The sequence below is a fragment of the Brachyhypopomus gauderio genome, unplaced genomic scaffold (genome assembly GCF_052324685.1).
Source record: "Brachyhypopomus gauderio isolate BG-103 unplaced genomic scaffold, BGAUD_0.2 sc90, whole genome shotgun sequence".
Taxonomy (NCBI): domain Eukaryota; kingdom Metazoa; phylum Chordata; class Actinopteri; order Gymnotiformes; family Hypopomidae; genus Brachyhypopomus; species Brachyhypopomus gauderio.
Genome location: NW_027506911.1, coordinates 872,959 through 890,883, shown reverse-complemented (window position 1 = coordinate 890,883; position 17,925 = coordinate 872,959). Strand labels below are relative to the sequence as shown.

At 42.9% G+C, this 17,925-nt stretch overlaps 2 protein-coding genes across 2 annotated transcripts; both read left to right on the top strand.

Annotated features, from left to right (window-relative positions):
• Positions 1-8,436: 8,436 nt before the first annotated feature.
• Positions 8,437-11,030, top strand: LOC143493629 (uncharacterized). The gene has a single exon (XM_076992167.1). It carries the CDS (start codon positions 8,509-8,511, stop codon positions 10,309-10,311), a length of 1,803 nt encoding a protein of 600 aa, XP_076848282.1. The 5' UTR covers positions 8,437-8,508; the 3' UTR covers positions 10,312-11,030.
• A 3,060-nt stretch (positions 11,031-14,090) lies between these two features.
• Positions 14,091-17,145, top strand: LOC143493628 (uncharacterized). The gene has a single exon (XM_076992166.1). It carries the CDS (start codon positions 14,163-14,165, stop codon positions 15,963-15,965), a length of 1,803 nt encoding a protein of 600 aa, XP_076848281.1. The 5' UTR covers positions 14,091-14,162; the 3' UTR covers positions 15,966-17,145.
• Positions 17,146-17,925: the final 780 nt, after the last annotated feature.

Here is a 17,925-nt window from a genome sequence, read left to right as displayed (position 1 = left end):
ATTTGGTCATAAAACTCCCGGGCTGAAAAAGTGTCCCACTCCGGCCCTGATTTAAAGTAATTTATAAATGAATTGGCTTGTTAGTTTGACATTTGTATGCCTAAGCATTGCGCTTTGTGTGCGATACGGTGACATTGTTGGTCTCAGTGATCCCTTGTCTCATGACGCTGTTTGCGAACACCGGCATCATTTGATTTACAAATTAAGCACTGGTAAACAGTGATGGTGTTTTTTTTATCCTGATTTTGTGGGCTGGAAGCCTAAATTATATAAAGAAATAAATTCTTGGAATTGTTTAAACTATGGACCCTGAATCAATCTATGAAATAATAATATAACTTTTGAATGTAATTATGATATTTAATCAACTTTTCACAATATTCAAATTTTTCTGGAATCGGTCTGTAGGTCAACATAATGATATAACATAATAATACATAATAATAGTGGGCTGTGTTTGTGTGTGTAGAGCTAACACAACGTGAACACACTCCAGATAAAAATGAGGACAACATGTTCCACTGCAGCACCCTTAAAATTGAACTTTTTTGTTTGAGGCCACGTACTCACTTGGGGATGGATGGATACAGTAGATGGACATATTAAACCAAACATTAATTTTTTGGTGATTTATAGGATAGTAACATCAGCTCATGTAGCGGTCAGTTCGAACGTTCATGGTCCCACTCGTTTTGGATTTGAACTGGTTGAGTGAATTTGGGATGACCTTTGGGAACGAGTCTGTTTTCTCACCCGAACTTTGTCTCCTACTTTGAAGGCCGGTGTGCGTGCCCCCGTCTTTTCATCACAGTAATAATAATAATAATAATAATAATAATACATTTTATTTGATGGCGCCTTTCAAAAACCCAAGGTCACCTTACAAGCAGATATAAACAACAGTAATAAGACTGAATCAGTAATCATTTGAATACATCAAGGTAAAAACAATACTAAAAGAGTCATGACAAACACCACAGAACAGCTTAGAGAGAATATGCTAACTTGAACAAATGAGTTTTCAATAGAGATTTAAAAGAGAGAAGAGAGTCAGCGTTCCTGATAGCGGGGGGAAGGGAATTCCAGAGGAGCACAACTAAAGGCTCTACTGCCCATAGTGACGAGACGGGCAGAAGGAACAGTAAGATGAGTGGAGGATGAGGATCTGAGGGAACGGGACGGAGTGGAGACGTGTAGCAATTCACACAAATAAGGAGGAGCAAGGTTATGGATAGATTTGAATGTGAGCGTTAAAATTTTTTAATGAATTCTGTCTTCAATGGGTAACCAGTGGAGCTGTTGCAATACCGGGGTGATGTGTTCTCTGGATGGAGTACCAGTAATGACCTGGGCAGCAGAGTTCTGGAGCAGTTTCAATTTATGGAGAGTCTTATTTGGGAGACCAAAGAGAAGTGAGTTACAGTAATCTAACTTGGATGTGATAAGGCTATGAACAAGGACAGCAGTAGCATGAGGAGTAAGAAAGGGTCGGAGTCGGGTTAATCTATTTACATGCTAATTTTTTACTTTTTGCCTTCCTTGATAAATTTTACAGGTTTTATTTCGGCTGCTGACCAACTTTCTGCCTTCACAAAGCAGAGAGCGTAAGTTTGTATAAATTGGCTAGACGCGGTAAGTGTTCTGATTTATTCATGGCTGGTGTGGGTTTGTTTCCCTGCTCGGAGTGTGGCATGTTTAGCCTAGACCCTTTCGCCACCGACAGTAATAGTGATAGTGTAACGTTCTGCGAGAGGCAGAACAGGGAGGCGGACACAAACGCTGAGGAGAGCGAGATTTATTCAAGGAAATTCCAAAACCAGTGTTAAACGGACAGGCATGGGTCAAACTGGGAGGGCAGCCAGGACAAGAAAGGACAATGGGCATATTCAGACAAGAAAATAACGACAAGGGGGAAAACACAGAACAGGCAGATGTAGACGGATAACAAAACGCAAAGCTCAAACTTACGAACAGCAGGTGTGACGGGTTTAAACAAAAAGACCGATACCGACATGGGAGACAAAGGGACTTTTATACACAGAACTAAACTAGGGACAGGTGATGACAATGACACAGGGGCGTGGTAACAAACGAGGAATCATCAAAACCAACGAGCAGGGCAGGACAAACGGGCAAGGAACACAGACACGAGGGAACCCAGAGTGACAGCTACGATAGGGGGCGTAGCCCTACGTGACAGATAGTATTTGTGAGAGGTGCAAACTAGTTAATTCTCTCGTGGCGAAAGTGTAAAGTTTAGAGCGCCGCGTCCACTCATTATTGAGGGATAGAGAGACAGGGTCAGTAGTAGGTGTGGACGCGCCAGGGAGAACTAGCGCCTCCGCGACTCCGGCGATAGAGCCCTCACAGCGGGGCAAATGGGTGACGTCTCGGCGGCGTAGTTGGAGAGCGAGGGCTGCAGCTACCGCTAACGCCAGCGCTAGCCCACCAGAGCACCACTCCCCGGTTCACGTGTCCAACAGGTTTGCCCCGCTCAGTGCTACACCCGCTGAGGAGACTCTGGTGATAGGAGACTCTATAGTCCGACACGTGAAAGTCGCTATTCCTGTAGGGGCACCAGCGGTTACAGTCAGCTGTGTACCGGGAGCCAGAGCGCCGGACATTAGTGGCAACCTTAGACTGTTAGCCCATAGGAGATTCTCTAGGATAGTTATACATGTAGGGGCCAACGATATACGTCTGCGGCAGTCAGAAGTGACTAAGGCTAATGTTAAAGAGGTGATTAAATTAGCCCAGACGATGTCCGATGCCGTAATCTGCTCTGGCCCCATCCCAATGCGGCGCGGCGATGAGCAATACAGCAGGCTCACGTCGCTAAACCGCTGGATGTCCAAGTGGTGCTCCAAAAATCAAGTGGGCTTTATTAATAATTGGAAAGAGTTCGAGGGCAGGCCTGGTCTTTTAGGCAGGGACGGTGTCCACCCCACCCGGGATGGCGCCGCCTTGTTATCCTGCAGCATAGCCCGTAGTCTGTTAGTTAGTGGGCAGTGTAGTACTAGGAGCTGCTGACTAACCAGAGTCGCGACCAGGCCGCAGACTAACGGGTTAAACCTGTCTGCGAGCTGCTTAGAGGCGTCACCAAGATCCCATAGGATTGAGACTGTGTCTGTGCCCCGGGTTAAACTAAATCATAAGAAAACAGTCCGTCCTAAGTTTTTAACTAATATTCAGACTTCACACCCAATTATTACCTATCTGAAAATCGGATTAATCAATATTCGATCGCTCAACTCAAAAGCAGTTTTTGTAAATGACCTTATATCTCACCAGAAAATTGATATTATGTCTCTAACTGAAACGTGCATTCAATCTGGTGATTATTTAACACTAAACGAAGCCACTCCTGTGGGATATAACTAGACCTAGATTGTCAGGCAGAGGAGGAGGAATATGTATAATATATCGTGATTGTTTAGAAATTCATCAGAAATACTTAGATATCTCAAACTCATTTGAGATGCAGTCTATTAATGTAATTAGTCCATCCGTAAATAAAAGTGCATTTTCCCTAACAAATGTATATAGACCACCAGGGCCTTACTCAGATTTCTTAAAAGATTTCACCGATATTGCAGCAAATTTAGCAGTAAGTAGTGACAAAATAATAATGGTAGGAGACTTTAACGTACATTTTGATAATGCGGACGATCCACTGACAAGGGCTTTTACTTCTATATTAAACTCTGTCGGCATTATACAAAACGTAGTAGGACCTACACATTATCAAAATCATACCCTAGATTTAATCTTAACGCTGGGTATCGACGTAGATAGTATAAATATACTCCCGCAAACCGTAGCTATCTCTGATCACTATTTAGTCCAATTTGAGATTCATCTTAACATAAATACCCGCCCATCTCCTCGGCAGTGTATAAAGCGCTCGATAAATTCATTAACAGCAACAGTTTATTGAAGCCCTCCCTGATTTAACTGCTCTAGCCCACTCGCCATCCGATCCAGGAGAGTTAGATAGTCTAACCAGCTGCATAGAGAATACCTGCAGATGAGCTTTAGATATAGTAGCTCCACTCAAATATAAAAAGACTAGATCTAAAAAGCTCGCCCCGTGGTACACCGACCAAACTAGAAACTTAAAACAAATAGCACGTAAATTAGAGCGTAAATAGCGATCTACAAAGTTGGAAGTATTCCACTGTGCCTGGAAGGATAGCATTATTGACTACTGTGACAGAAATAATTGATTATTGATTAATTATCATTGATTAGATTATGTTTAGAGATTATTATAATACTTATGAGTTAGTATTTGTCCAAAGCAGAAGGACTACACACTGACTTAGTGTGATTCAGTGTAACCAGGTTTAGCTCATGTGTTCCATACTATGGCCAAGGTCAGGCAAAGTGCAGAAGGTCAGAGCACTTTGTCAACTGAGTGTCACTAGTCCACTATCCTGGGATTCAGCTGTCTTTGCATTCTATTGATACACCAGTTTCTTCCACTAACTCTAGGAGAGTCCATATTAGGAGATACACACACGTTAGGTAAAAGTAGCCTGCTGGATACCTGTGTTTTGGTACATGCTGTGCTAATAATAACTTGCCTGTTAGAACTGTTGAACTGTGTATAAAAGGGAAGAGGACTGCCCTCTTCCTTCAGAGTGTCATGTGTAGGAGTGCTCAGATGTGTTCCTGTGGGGGATGCAGGATCTGGTGTTCTTCCATAAAACCATGGGGGGCAACAAATGGTGGTTTACCTCAAGAGGTTCCCAGAGCAATGGGATAAAACTGACCATTTGTATTTTAGTTATGTCAGTATGTTTGTGTGGCATGTTTAGTCTTATTTTGCAGCTTGTTGTGTACTGGGTAAAGGTTATGCTAACAGGATAAGAGTTCCATCACTCCCTGATAAGGTTTGTAGACTTCACCCCAAAGGGGACAGTCCTGTATGGAATGCACACTGTATGCAAATGTACTCTGATGTCTTTACCAGCAACCTGATTCCCATTGGTTAACCTGGTTTTTGTGACTGCTGTCCCTTTGAGATGCTGGGGGGATATAAAAAGAGAAGTTTGTGGGTGCAGGGGTCTCTTCTATCATCTGGGCTCCTCTATCATCTGGGCTCTTCTATCATCTGGGCTCTTCGATCATCTGGTGTCTCTTCTTTCATCTGGGCTCTTCTCTCTGGGCCTTGGCTTCTTCTTCTCTTTTTTGCTTCCTTTGGGGTCCTTCTCCGTGAGGCAGCCTGCACCGGTTGGTATCTCTGTTTCCATTAGGTATTATTGTTACTTTAATCTAGTATGGTTGTTATTGTTTTATATTTTGTTGGTTATTGAATAAATCTGGTTAATTGTGTAGCCACGGTCTTCCTTGATTATAGCTATACTGGGCCAGATGAGCTCATTATTAGTATCAGTTAAAAGGTAAATCAATGCTAATACCAATTCCCTCTAAAGTATCCCATCTGCTACGCATGTTTATGATAAACCTCTGACAAAGCAGGCTATTGTTTATAGCAAGGTACTTTATAAAGTTGGTTAGGTATATTCTATAACCTGTACTGATCTATTTGAGAAGTGAGTTCTTTTAGATTCTTACCAACTATAATTTGGAGTCAGATATTTAAGTTTTATGCACGTCAATCCTTCTTCTGCACCTATTTCCGTCCTTGGTTGTAGGCAAGCAGGTAGGTTAGTTATATCTCATAACTATAACCCCTACAGAATTTGGTGACCCCGACGTGATATGGTACTAGTACAGAAATTTGTGTACTAGTGTGATCCAGTACTAGTACAAAGTAACCAGTTTACAGTTTTGCAAGCAGATAACGACTATCCGCCCGGATTGCTGTCTGTGATTCACACCTATGTTGCTGCATCTTTGGGTTTGGTCTCTTCTGAGGTAAGACAAATATACCCTTCTTTTTAGCAGCAGGGAAAACATAGGTGCACCATACAGACACATTTGTAGAACGGGTCGGAATACCCACCGAGTAGCAGGCGTGCCGACACGTGCAAAAAGACAAGGATTTTAGCTTGTATACACAATGGCTCAGGGATATTCTAGTGTAGAAGAGCAGGCCTTCATGGAGGATTGGGCTTTGGAGGTAAAAGAAACTCTGGTTAGCATGCGCATCAAAGGGTTGTCGCTAAATGCTAGCAATGAGTTCATTTTAAATTGGCTCTCATCTGAGGGTTGTAAGCTTAGCACTAGGAGTAAACTCCAACATATTTTACTGAAAAAGCCTAAGCAACACAAACTATTAGCCGCCACAGGCTATTTAGTCCTCCGCAACAGCCTAAACTCTTTAGAGCAACACAAGAAAGCACTGGACAGTATGCGCAACTTGGAAAGCCTCCGATCTGAGGAGATCAGGAGAATGCGTTTACAAATAGACAGCTTTGCGTATGATAAGCTAACTTGGGCACGCCAGAGTGAGGCATTCACTAGGCAAATAGCTAGTCTCCAAAGTAAGTTGAGAGCAGGTACGAACTATGCCTCAACTTTGGAGAAATGCTGTGATAATGCTGGAATTCCTGTGGCTGCTGTGCGACAGATCTTTAACCCTCAATCTCAAATCATGCCTTTGTTGGATGATACTGAGGGTGATGAAGATGTTATGTTAATGGCCTTTGCTAACAGTAGGTTAGACCAGGCCCGCCAGCAGGGGGTTGTGTTACCACCCCCACCAGCACCAGTCCTTGCACCTGGGTTAGTGCCACGGCCTCATACAGATAGTGTTTATCAGCAGTCTCCAGCTGAGATACCACAGCTAGCTGGAGCAGCTGGGTTTGGCCAGGCTGTGGGGTCAAAGCCCACACCCCCACTTGCAGATTTGGTTAAGGAAGACCATGTGGCCGTAAGCCCAAGAAGATGGAGACAAGACAAAAGCAGTCAGGTGCTCGCAGCAGCAATTCCAGGGTTACCTGAGCACAGGGAGCGTAGTCCTATTTGCACCAGGTCTAAAACTGCTAGTGCATCTAAAGTAGCCGTCATTAAAACAATGACAGATCCCAATGGGGAACGCTTCAATGTTAGCCGACAGCTAACTTTTCATGAATGTGCAGCACATTCCAGCGTTGTTGGGATGCTTCCCTGTAAAGGTCCATTTGAGCCATACTGGAGTGCGCTAATGCGTCAAGCTAGCGCTTTTAGCTTAGAACCAAAGGACATTTGGCAAATAGCTCTCACAACTATCCCTCCAGAGCTAATATCTAAAGCTCCAGAACAACTTCTGGATGGGAGAATCATGACTCCCTTACTGGGAGAAACACACACGGATGTGTTAGCCAGACTGAAAGATACCCTTCTAGATATTAGGGGTACGGTTCCGGCAGCTTGGGATAAGATCATTGATGCAAAACAAGGGAAAGAACCGTTTGAACAGTTTGCAGAGCGCCTTTGGGTAGTTTTTAGGGAGTATTCAGGAATTGAAGAGCCAACTAAGGATAATGAAATCCTGTTGCAACTCCTCAAAAATAATGCAGGTCCACATGTGCAGCAGGCACTAAGTCATGGAGCAAATCCTCCAGATAACACATTTGACTCCATAGTCAGGTGGGTTATGGGGATGGAGAGTCGCTTGAAAACAAACAAGAGACCTTTTGCAACAGTTAAGTGGTTAGCTGAGGGTGAAGTCCCTAGCAAACCAAGTACGCCTACTTTTGAGAAACGTTGCAAATTTTGTAACAAGGTAGGACATGTAATTGAGGACTGTTTCAAGCTAAACAAACAGAAGTTTAAAAGGGCACATAAGCCAAAGGAACGACAGGAGGCTAGACCTACTGGTGAATATCAGACGTTAAGAGAGCAGCTTGCACTGATCAGTCAGCAGTTAGATGCTGTACAAGCGAAGTTCATAACATCTGACCTCAAAAACCGGTCAGATAGAAACAGTGGTCCTCAATAAGGGTGCGTGGCCTCCATTCCTGTCGGCAGTAATATCCATCATGGTAATCGTATCAAAAATTAGAGCTAACCTTGGAGGCCGGTTATGATTTTTCGCTTGTTGATACGGGAGCTGCCTCTTCATGTACAGATCCTACACTTCCACTGACTGATGAGCCCACAGTGTTAATTGTTTTATGAGCCGCTCCTTCAAGGGCCACAGGTATCAGCCCTTATGAGCTTATGACTGGACGAGTCATGAAGCTCCCCATTGATCCAGAGGTGTCACCTGCTGATTTGGGTCCATTAATGCATACCACTCAGCAAACTGTCTTGCTGCAATTGCAAGATAGACTCAAGGTTCTGAATGCTCATGCAGCTCTGAAGCAGCAGCAGTCAGACAGAGCAAATGATGCTCTGTTTAATCCGACAACAGAAACCAAGTTCTCAGAAGGAGACTTGGTTCTTATCAGAGTTTTGTTGGATAAAGACATAAATGCATTTGCTCCACGCGGGCATGGACCTTATGAAGTCAAAGGAGTTTGCCACAGCTGTATAGCTGTCAAAGCAAGGCAGAAACTAAAGTGGTACCATATGACCCAATGTAAGCTATTCAAACATAGTGAGTAAATGTAGAGCATGTTGTTATGTTTTCATTCTCACATTCACAGACTCACTACTGCAGTTCCATGGATCCCTGATGCTAGGACGGTGACCAAAGAAACCTGCATTGAGCTAGGACAGCGAGTCAAATTGAGCCACATGCTCGGATGTGGGAGATGGGTATGGAAGTATTTCAAGGGGCCATTCACACCAAATTCACTGACAATTTTACCTAAGCAAATAGTTACATGGCCTCCTGGTGTAGCACCAGAACCAAATTGTATAACTCAAATTTGCTGTAATTTAGGTTCCACCCATCCTCCTACAATTAGTTTTTCTATTCCTATTATCCATGTTCCAAGCCAAGCCAATTCTACAACATGGATAAAACTAAAATCAATTGAGGGTCAAGAAGCAGGTGTTTTAAGCACATACAAGCGAGGAAATAATGGAGTAGATCCTCGGAAGTGCTATAACACAAAAGAACTTGAACCTGCCATGTATGAGTGCACACATATAGAACCACTCAATTCTACACACAACACATATACATCCCATCTTTTTAATCTCTCTTCTCCACAGGATTATTCTATTACTCCCAAACCTTTTGTTTGGACAAAACGTCGGGAAGGCATGTATTGTGTTGGTAGGTGTGAAGCTGACCTAAATTTGTGGACAGGTGCAGAAAATTGCACATGGACACGTAAATATTGTTTCAATTTAACGACATGCGGCTACCACAAACCAACACAGTGTCCAAATACATACCCTGTCCCTCTAGCTGGTCTTATTAGAGGAAACATTAATAAGACTCTATTGCATGATGTAAACCTTGTTATGGTTCATGTTAGTTACAATATTTCAAATATCCTCTCAGCTTATCTGACACATTGTAAAGCCTACACTAAAACATACACATGGCTCAAAACTCAAATTGAAGATTTAGTGTATGACTACAAAAGCAGATTAGCAGTCCAAATTCCATACTCACAGTCACGCATGAAGCGAGATCTATTCTCGGACATCACTGGATTATTTGGTAGTAGTAATTCACTAATGAACACATACCAAATTTCCAAACAATCACAGTACACATCTTGGCTTACCAATCAGTTTGCAACTGGTTTTCAACATCTGACTAATGGTGAAGATAACATTATTAAAGCAGTAAAGTCAGAAGCTCAAGCTTTGTTACACCTTAGTCATATGATTTTTAACCAAACACACACCTTAGAGCTTGATTTTGCATGCAGATCTTATGCTCAAGATCTGTTTACAGCAGCAAGGCAGGAGGTATTGGATCTCCGATTCCAGAAATCACCACGTCATGCCTTAGCTGATTTGATTGAAATGCTTGATCTTGATCGTTGGTTTAAATCAATTTCTATGAAAACCATTTATTATGCTGAACTTCTTACAACTATTATGATGTACAATGGAAACGAGTGCCCCGGTTGTATTGGTTTTTATGCAACTTATCCTTTTATTCACCCTGAGCAAATTTTTCCAGATTCCACCTCTATACGTTCATTGGGTACGGTTATCAGGGATCAGGTTGTCAAATGGGATCAGGTGACTGGTTATTTGACTGTAAAGGGTTCTGAAATGTTGCTTCCTGACCAGTGCTTCAACCCTTTCAGCGGAGTACATGTATACCTGGTGGGACTGGGTTTTCCGGGGATGTGTCCTGGCCAGTTCTTTAATACTCGCCATCACCCTGATCCAGTTCTGCTATTTCAGGAAGCACATCACTGCCCTTCGCTCCACTATGACAGAGACACTCACTCTCGGGTCGTTGAATGTTTCTACATTTTGGCGTCCCTGAGGGGGGATTTGTAGGAGTGCTCAGATGTGTTCCTGTGGGGGATGCAGGATCTGGTGTTCTTCCATAAAACCATGGGGGGCAACAAATGGTGGTTTACCTCAAGAGGTTCCCAGAGCAATGGGATAAAACTGACCATTTGTATTTTAGTTATGTCAGTATGTTTGTGTGGCATGTTTAGTCTTATTTTGCAGCTTGTTGTGTACTGGGTAAAGGTTATGCTAACAGGATAAGAGTTCCATCACTCCCTGATAAGGTTTGTAGACTTCACCCCAAAGGGGACAGTCCTGTATGGAATGCACACTGTATGCAAATGTACTCTGATGTCTTTACCAGCAACCTGATTCCCATTGGTTAACCTGGTTTTTGTGACTGCTGTCCCTTTGAGATGCTGGGGGGATATAAAAAGAGAAGTTTGTGGGTGCAGGGGTCTCTTCTATCATCTGGGCTCTTCTATCATCTGGGCTCTTCTATCATCTGGGCTCTTCGATCATCTGGTGTCTCTTCTTTCATCTGGGCTCTTCTCTCTGGGCCTTGGCTTCTTCTTCTCTTTTTTGCTTCCTTTGGGGTCCTTCTCCGTGAGGCAGCCTGCACCGGTTGGTATCTCTGTTTCCATTAGGTATTATTGTTACTTTAATCTAGTATGGTTGTTATTGTTTTATATTTTGTTGGTTATTGAATAAATCTGGTTAATTGTGTAGCCACGGTCTTCCTTGATTATAGCTATACTGGGCCAGATGAGCTCATTATTAGTATCAATTAAAAGGTAAATCAATGCTAATACCAATTCCCTCTAAAGTATCCCATCTGCTACGCATGTTTATGATAAACCTCTGACAAAGCAGGCTATTGTTTATAGCAAGGTACTTTATAAAGTTGGTTAGGTATATTCTATAACCTGTACTGATCTATTTGAGAAGTGAGTTCTTTTAGATTCTTACCAACTATAATTTGGAGTCAGATATTTAAGTTTTATGCACGTCAATCCTTCTTCTGCACCTATTTCCGTCCTTGGTTGTAGGCAAGCAGGTAGGTTAGTTATATCTCATAACTATAACCCCTACAGAATTTGGTGACCCCGACGTGATATGGTACTAGTACAGAAATTTGTGTACTAGTGTGATCCAGTACTAGTACAAAGTAACCAGTTTACAGTTTTGCAAGCAGATAACGACTATCCGCCCGGATTGCTGTCTGTGATTCACACCTATGTTGCTGCATCTTTGGGTTTGGTCTCTTCTGAGGTAAGACAAATATACCCTTCTTTTTAGCAGCAGGGAAAACATAGGTGCACCATACAGACACATTTGTAGAACGGGTCGGAATACCCACCGAGTAGCAGGCGTGCCGACACGTGCAAAAAGACAAGGATTTTAGCTTGTATACACAATGGCTCAGGGATATTCTAGTGTAGAAGAGCAGGCCTTCATGGAGGATTGGGCTTTGGAGGTAAAAGAAACTCTGGTTAGCATGCGCATCAAAGGGTTGTCGCTAAATGCTAGCAATGAGTTCATTTTAAATTGGCTCTCATCTGAGGGTTGTAAGCTTAGCACTAGGAGTAAACTCCAACATATTTTACTGAAAAAGCCTAAGCAACACAAACTATTAGCCGCCACAGGCTATTTAGTCCTCCGCAACAGCCTAAACTCTTTAGAGCAACACAAGAAAGCACTGGACAGTATGCGCAACTTGGAAAGCCTCCGATCTGAGGAGATCAGGAGAATGCGTTTACAAATAGACAGCTTTGCGTATGATAAGCTAACTTGGGCACGCCAGAGTGAGGCATTCACTAGGCAAATAGCTAGTCTCCAAAGTAAGTTGAGAGCAGGTACGAACTATGCCTCAACTTTGGAGAAATGCTGTGATAATGCTGGAATTCCTGTGGCTGCTGTGCGACAGATCTTTAACCCTCAATCTCAAATCATGCCTTTGTTGGATGATACTGAGGGTGATGAAGATGTTATGTTAATGGCCTTTGCTAACAGTAGGTTAGACCAGGCCCGCCAGCAGGGGGTTGTGTTACCACCCCCACCAGCACCAGTCCTTGCACCTGGGTTAGTGCCACGGCCTCATACAGATAGTGTTTATCAGCAGTCTCCAGCTGAGATACCACAGCTAGCTGGAGCAGCTGGGTTTGGCCAGGCTGTGGGGTCAAAGCCCACACCCCCACTTGCAGATTTGGTTAAGGAAGACCATGTGGCCGTAAGCCCAAGAAGATGGAGACAAGACAAAAGCAGTCAGGTGCTCGCAGCAGCAATTCCAGGGTTACCTGAGCACAGGGAGCGTAGTCCTATTTGCACCAGGTCTAAAACTGCTAGTGCATCTAAAGTAGCCGTCATTAAAACAATGACAGATCCCAATGGGGAACGCTTCAATGTTAGCCGACAGCTAACTTTTCATGAATGTGCAGCACATTCCAGCGTTGTTGGGATGCTTCCCTGTAAAGGTCCATTTGAGCCATACTGGAGTGCGCTAATGCGTCAAGCTAGCGCTTTTAGCTTAGAACCAAAGGACATTTGGCAAATAGCTCTCACAACTATCCCTCCAGAGCTAATATCTAAAGCTCCAGAACAACTTCTGGATGGGAGAATCATGACTCCCTTACTGGGAGAAACACACACGGATGTGTTAGCCAGACTGAAAGATACCCTTCTAGATATTAGGGGTACGGTTCCGGCAGCTTGGGATAAGATCATTGATGCAAAACAAGGGAAAGAACCGTTTGAACAGTTTGCAGAGCGCCTTTGGGTAGTTTTTAGGGAGTATTCAGGAATTGAAGAGCCAACTAAGGATAATGAAATCCTGTTGCAACTCCTCAAAAATAATGCAGGTCCACATGTGCAGCAGGCACTAAGTCATGGAGCAAATCCTCCAGATAACACATTTGACTCCATAGTCAGGTGGGTTATGGGGATGGAGAGTCGCTTGAAAACAAACAAGAGACCTTTTGCAACAGTTAAGTGGTTAGCTGAGGGTGAAGTCCCTAGCAAACCAAATACGCCTACTTTTGAGAAACGTTGCAAATTTTGTAACAAGGTAGGACATGTAATTGAGGACTGTTTCAAGCTAAACAAACAGAAGTTTAAAAGGGCACATAAGCCAAAGGAACGACAGGAGGCTAGACCTACTGGTGAATATCAGACGTTAAGAGAGCAGCTTGCACTCATCAGTCAGCAGTTAGATGCTGTACAAGCGAAGTTCATAACATCTGACCTCAAAAACCGGTCAGATAGAAACAGTGGTCCTCAATAAGGGTGCGTGGCCTCCATTCCTGTCGGCAGTAATATCCATCATGGTAATCGTATCAAAAATTAGAGCTAACCTTGGAGGCCGGTTATGATTTTTCGCTTGTTGATACGGGAGCTGCCTCTTCATGTACAGATCCTACACTTCCACTGACTGATGAGCCCACAGTGTTAATTGTTTTATGAGCCGCTCCTTCAAGGGCCACAGGTATCAGCCCTTATGAGCTTATGACTGGACGAGTCATGAAGCTCCCCATTGATCCAGAGGTGTCACCTGCTGATTTGGGTCCATTAATGCATACCACTCAGCAAACTGTCTTGCTGCAATTGCAAGATAGACTCAAGGTTCTGAATGCTCATGCAGCTCTGAAGCAGCAGCAGTCAGACAGAGCAAATGATGCTCTGTTTAATCCGACAACAGAAACCAAGTTCTCAGATGAGACTTGGTTCTTATCAGAGTTTTGTTGGATAAAGACATAAATGCATTTGCTCCACGCGGGCATGGACCTTATGAAGTCAAAGGAGTTTGCCACAGCTGTATAGCTGTCAAAGCAAGGCAGAAACTAAAGTGGTACCATATGACCCAATGTAAGCTATTCAAACATAGTGAGTAAATGTAGAGCATGTTGTTATGTTTTCATTCTCACATTCACAGACTCACTACTGCAGTTCCATGGATCCCTGATGCTAGGACGGTGACCAAAGAAACCTGCATTGAGCTAGGACAGCGAGTCAAATTGAGCCACATGCTCGGATGTGGGAGATGGGTATGGAAGTATTTCAAGGGGCCATTCACACCAAATTCACTGACAATTTTACCTAAGCAAATAGTTACATGGCCTCCTGGTGTAGCACCAGAACCAAATTGTATAACTCAAATTTGCTGTAATTTAGGTTCCACCCATCCTCCTACAATTAGTTTTTCTATTCCTATTATCCATGTTCCAAGCCAAGCCAATTCTACAACATGGATAAAACTAAAATCAATTGAGGGTCAAGAAGCAGGTGTTTTAAGCACATACAAGCGAGGAAATAATGGAGTAGATCCTCGGAAGTGCTATAACACAAAAGAACTTGAACCTGCCATGTATGAGTGCACACATATAGAACCACTCAATTCTACACACAACACATATACATCCCATCTTTTTAATCTCTCTTCTCCACAGGATTATTCTATTACTCCCAAACCTTTTGTTTGGACAAAACGTCGGGAAGGCATGTATTGTGTTGGTAGGTGTGAAGCTGACCTAAATTTGTGGACAGGTGCAGAAAATTGCACATGGACACGTAAATATTGTTTCAATTTAACGACATGCGGCTACCACAAACCAACACAGTGTCCAAATACATACCCTGTCCCTCTAGCTGGTCTTATTAGAGGAAACATTAATAAGACTCTATTGCATGATGTAAACCTTGTTATGGTTCATGTTAGTTACAATATTTCAAATATCCTCTCAGCTTATCTGACACATTGTAAAGCCTACACTAAAACATACACATGGCTCAAAACTCAAATTGAAGATTTAGTGTATGACTACAAAAGCAGACTAGCAGTCCAAATTCCATACTCACAGTCACGCATGAAGCGAGATCTATTCTCGGACATCACTGGATTATTTGGTAGTAGTAATTCACTAATGAACACATACCAAATTTCCAAACAATCACAGTACACATCTTGGCTTACCAATCAGTTTGCAACTGGTTTTCAACATCTGACTAATGGTGAAGATAACATTATTAAAGCAGTAAAGTCAGAAGCTCAAGCTTTGTTACACCTTAGTCATATGATTTTTAACCAAACACACACCTTAGAGCTTGATTTTGCATGCAGATCTTATGCTCAAGATCTGTTTACAGCAGCAAGGCAGGAGGTATTGGATCTCCGATTCCAGAAATCACCACGTCATGCCTTAGCTGATTTGATTGAAATGCTTGATCTTGATCGTTGGTTTAAATCAATTTCTATGAAAACCATTTATTATGCTGAACTTCTTACAACTATTATGATGTACAATGGAAACGAGTGCCCCGGTTGTATTGGTTTTTATGCAACTTATCCTTTTATTCACCCTGAGCAAATTTTTCCAGATTCCACCTCTATACGTTCATTGGGTACGGTTATCAGGGATCAGGTTGTCAAATGGGATCAGGTGACTGGTTATTTGACTGTAAAGGGTTCTGAAATGTTGCTTCCTGACCAGTGCTTCAACCCTTTCAGCGGAGTACATGTATACCTGGTGGGACTGGGTTTTCCGGGGATGTGTCCTGGCCAGTTCTTTAATACTCGCCATCACCCTGATCCAGTTCTGCTATTTCAGGAAGCACATCACTGCCCTTCGCTCCACTATGACAGAGACACTCACTCTCGGGTCGTTGAATGTTTCTACATTTTGGCGTCCCTGAGGGGGGATTTGTAGGAGTGCTCAGATGTGTTCCTGTGGGGGATGCAGGATCTGGTGTTCTTCCATAAAACCATGGGGGGCAACAAATGGTGGTTTACCTCAAGAGGTTCCCAGAGCAATGGGATAAAACTGACCATTTGTATTTTAGTTATGTCAGTATGTTTGTGTGGCATGTTTAGTCTTATTTTGCAGCTTGTTGTGTACTGGGTAAAGGTTATGCTAACAGGATAAGAGTTCCATCACTCCCTGATAAGGTTTGTAGACTTCACCCCAAAGGGGACAGTCCTGTATGGAATGCACACTGTATGCAAATGTACTCTGATGTCTTTACCAGCAACCTGATTCCCATTGGTTAACCTGGTTTTTGTGACTGCTGTCCCTTTGAGATGCTGGGGGGATATAAAAAGAGAAGTTTGTGGGTGCAGGGGTCTCTTCTATCATCTGGGCTCTTCTATCATCTGGGCTCTTCTATCATCTGGGCTCTTCGATCATCTGGTGTCTCTTCTTTCATCTGGGCTCTTCTCTCTGGGCCTTGGCTTCTTCTTCTCTTTTTTGCTTCCTTTGGGGTCCTTCTCCGTGAGGCAGCCTGCACCGGTTGGTATCTCTGTTTCCATTAGGTATTATTGTTACTTTAATCTAGTATGGTTGTTATTGTTTTATATTTTGTTGGTTATTGAATAAATCTGGTTAATTGTGTAGCCACGGTCTTCCTTGATTATAGCTATACTGGGCCAGATGAGCTCATTATTAGTATCAGTTAAAAGGTAAATCAATGCTAATACCAATTCCCTCTAAAGTATCCCATCTGCTACGCATGTTTATGATAAACCTCTGACAAAGCAGGCTATTGTTTATAGCAAGGTACTTTATAAAGTTGGTTAGGTATATTCTATAACCTGTACTGATCTATTTGAGAAGTGAGTTCTTTTAGATTCTTACCAACTATAATTTGGAGTCAGATATTTAAGTTTTATGCACGTCAATCCTTCTTCTGCACCTATTTCCGTCCTTGGTTGTAGGCAAGCAGGTAGGTTAGTTATATCTCATAACTATAACCCCTACACATGCTTGAATGAGACTCTCATGTCTGCGTGATTTTTGTCTTATTAAATCAATCATTTTAACCACGTCTGAGTCCTCATCCATTTATTAGAAAATTTCCACGACAATTTGGCGTCACGAACAAGGGTCGACGAGAGACACCCCGCAGAAGTGGTGACCGATCTTCGGAGGACGCTCCCCCCCGAGGGATGAGATCCCTGGCTGGGCTGGACACATAGTGGGAACCCCGCGAGCAATGGGAAAGTACCCATCCAGGAAGTGATGTCACCACCAGTCTCCGGTGGTGTTCTCCGCTTGATCTAACAAAAACCAAAGTAAGTGGGAATTTTCAGTTTAAAAAATTCTAGGAATTTTTTTTTTGAAGTGTTAAATATCCGCCAGTGTCCACCCGCCAGATGATCTCTGTTATACGATAGGGATATAGTGAGATATCGCCTACAGAAAAGTCTATAAGGTGGGGATACTGCGATATCGCCCACGCGAGATAGGACTTAGCCAAGCGCCCGTCAGTCTGGCCAGAGATCCAGCTGGGCAGAAGCGCACTGATTAGATGTAGTCCAGTGTCGGCTAGCTCCGGAGCGGCAGAGATATCCGATAGGGGCGGGGGGAACTGTTTGCTACGTTGGTATGCAGAGCGGATCTAAATTTTGAGGACTTTTTCTGACGTGTTTAATTGATTGGACCTCTCACAAAAAAAAAAAAAAAAAAAAAAAAAAGTGTGAAGGGATTATCTCTGGGATTATTTAGAATCATGGGTAAAACACAAAGTAAACCACAAAGTAAACCATTACTTAGAATTATGGGTAAAACACAAAATAAACCTTCGGAGGCTCAGACCCATAGTAGTATTACCTATCAAATGACAAGAGATTATGGGGAAGATATAACTCGACATGTGGGTTTTTGGACTAAG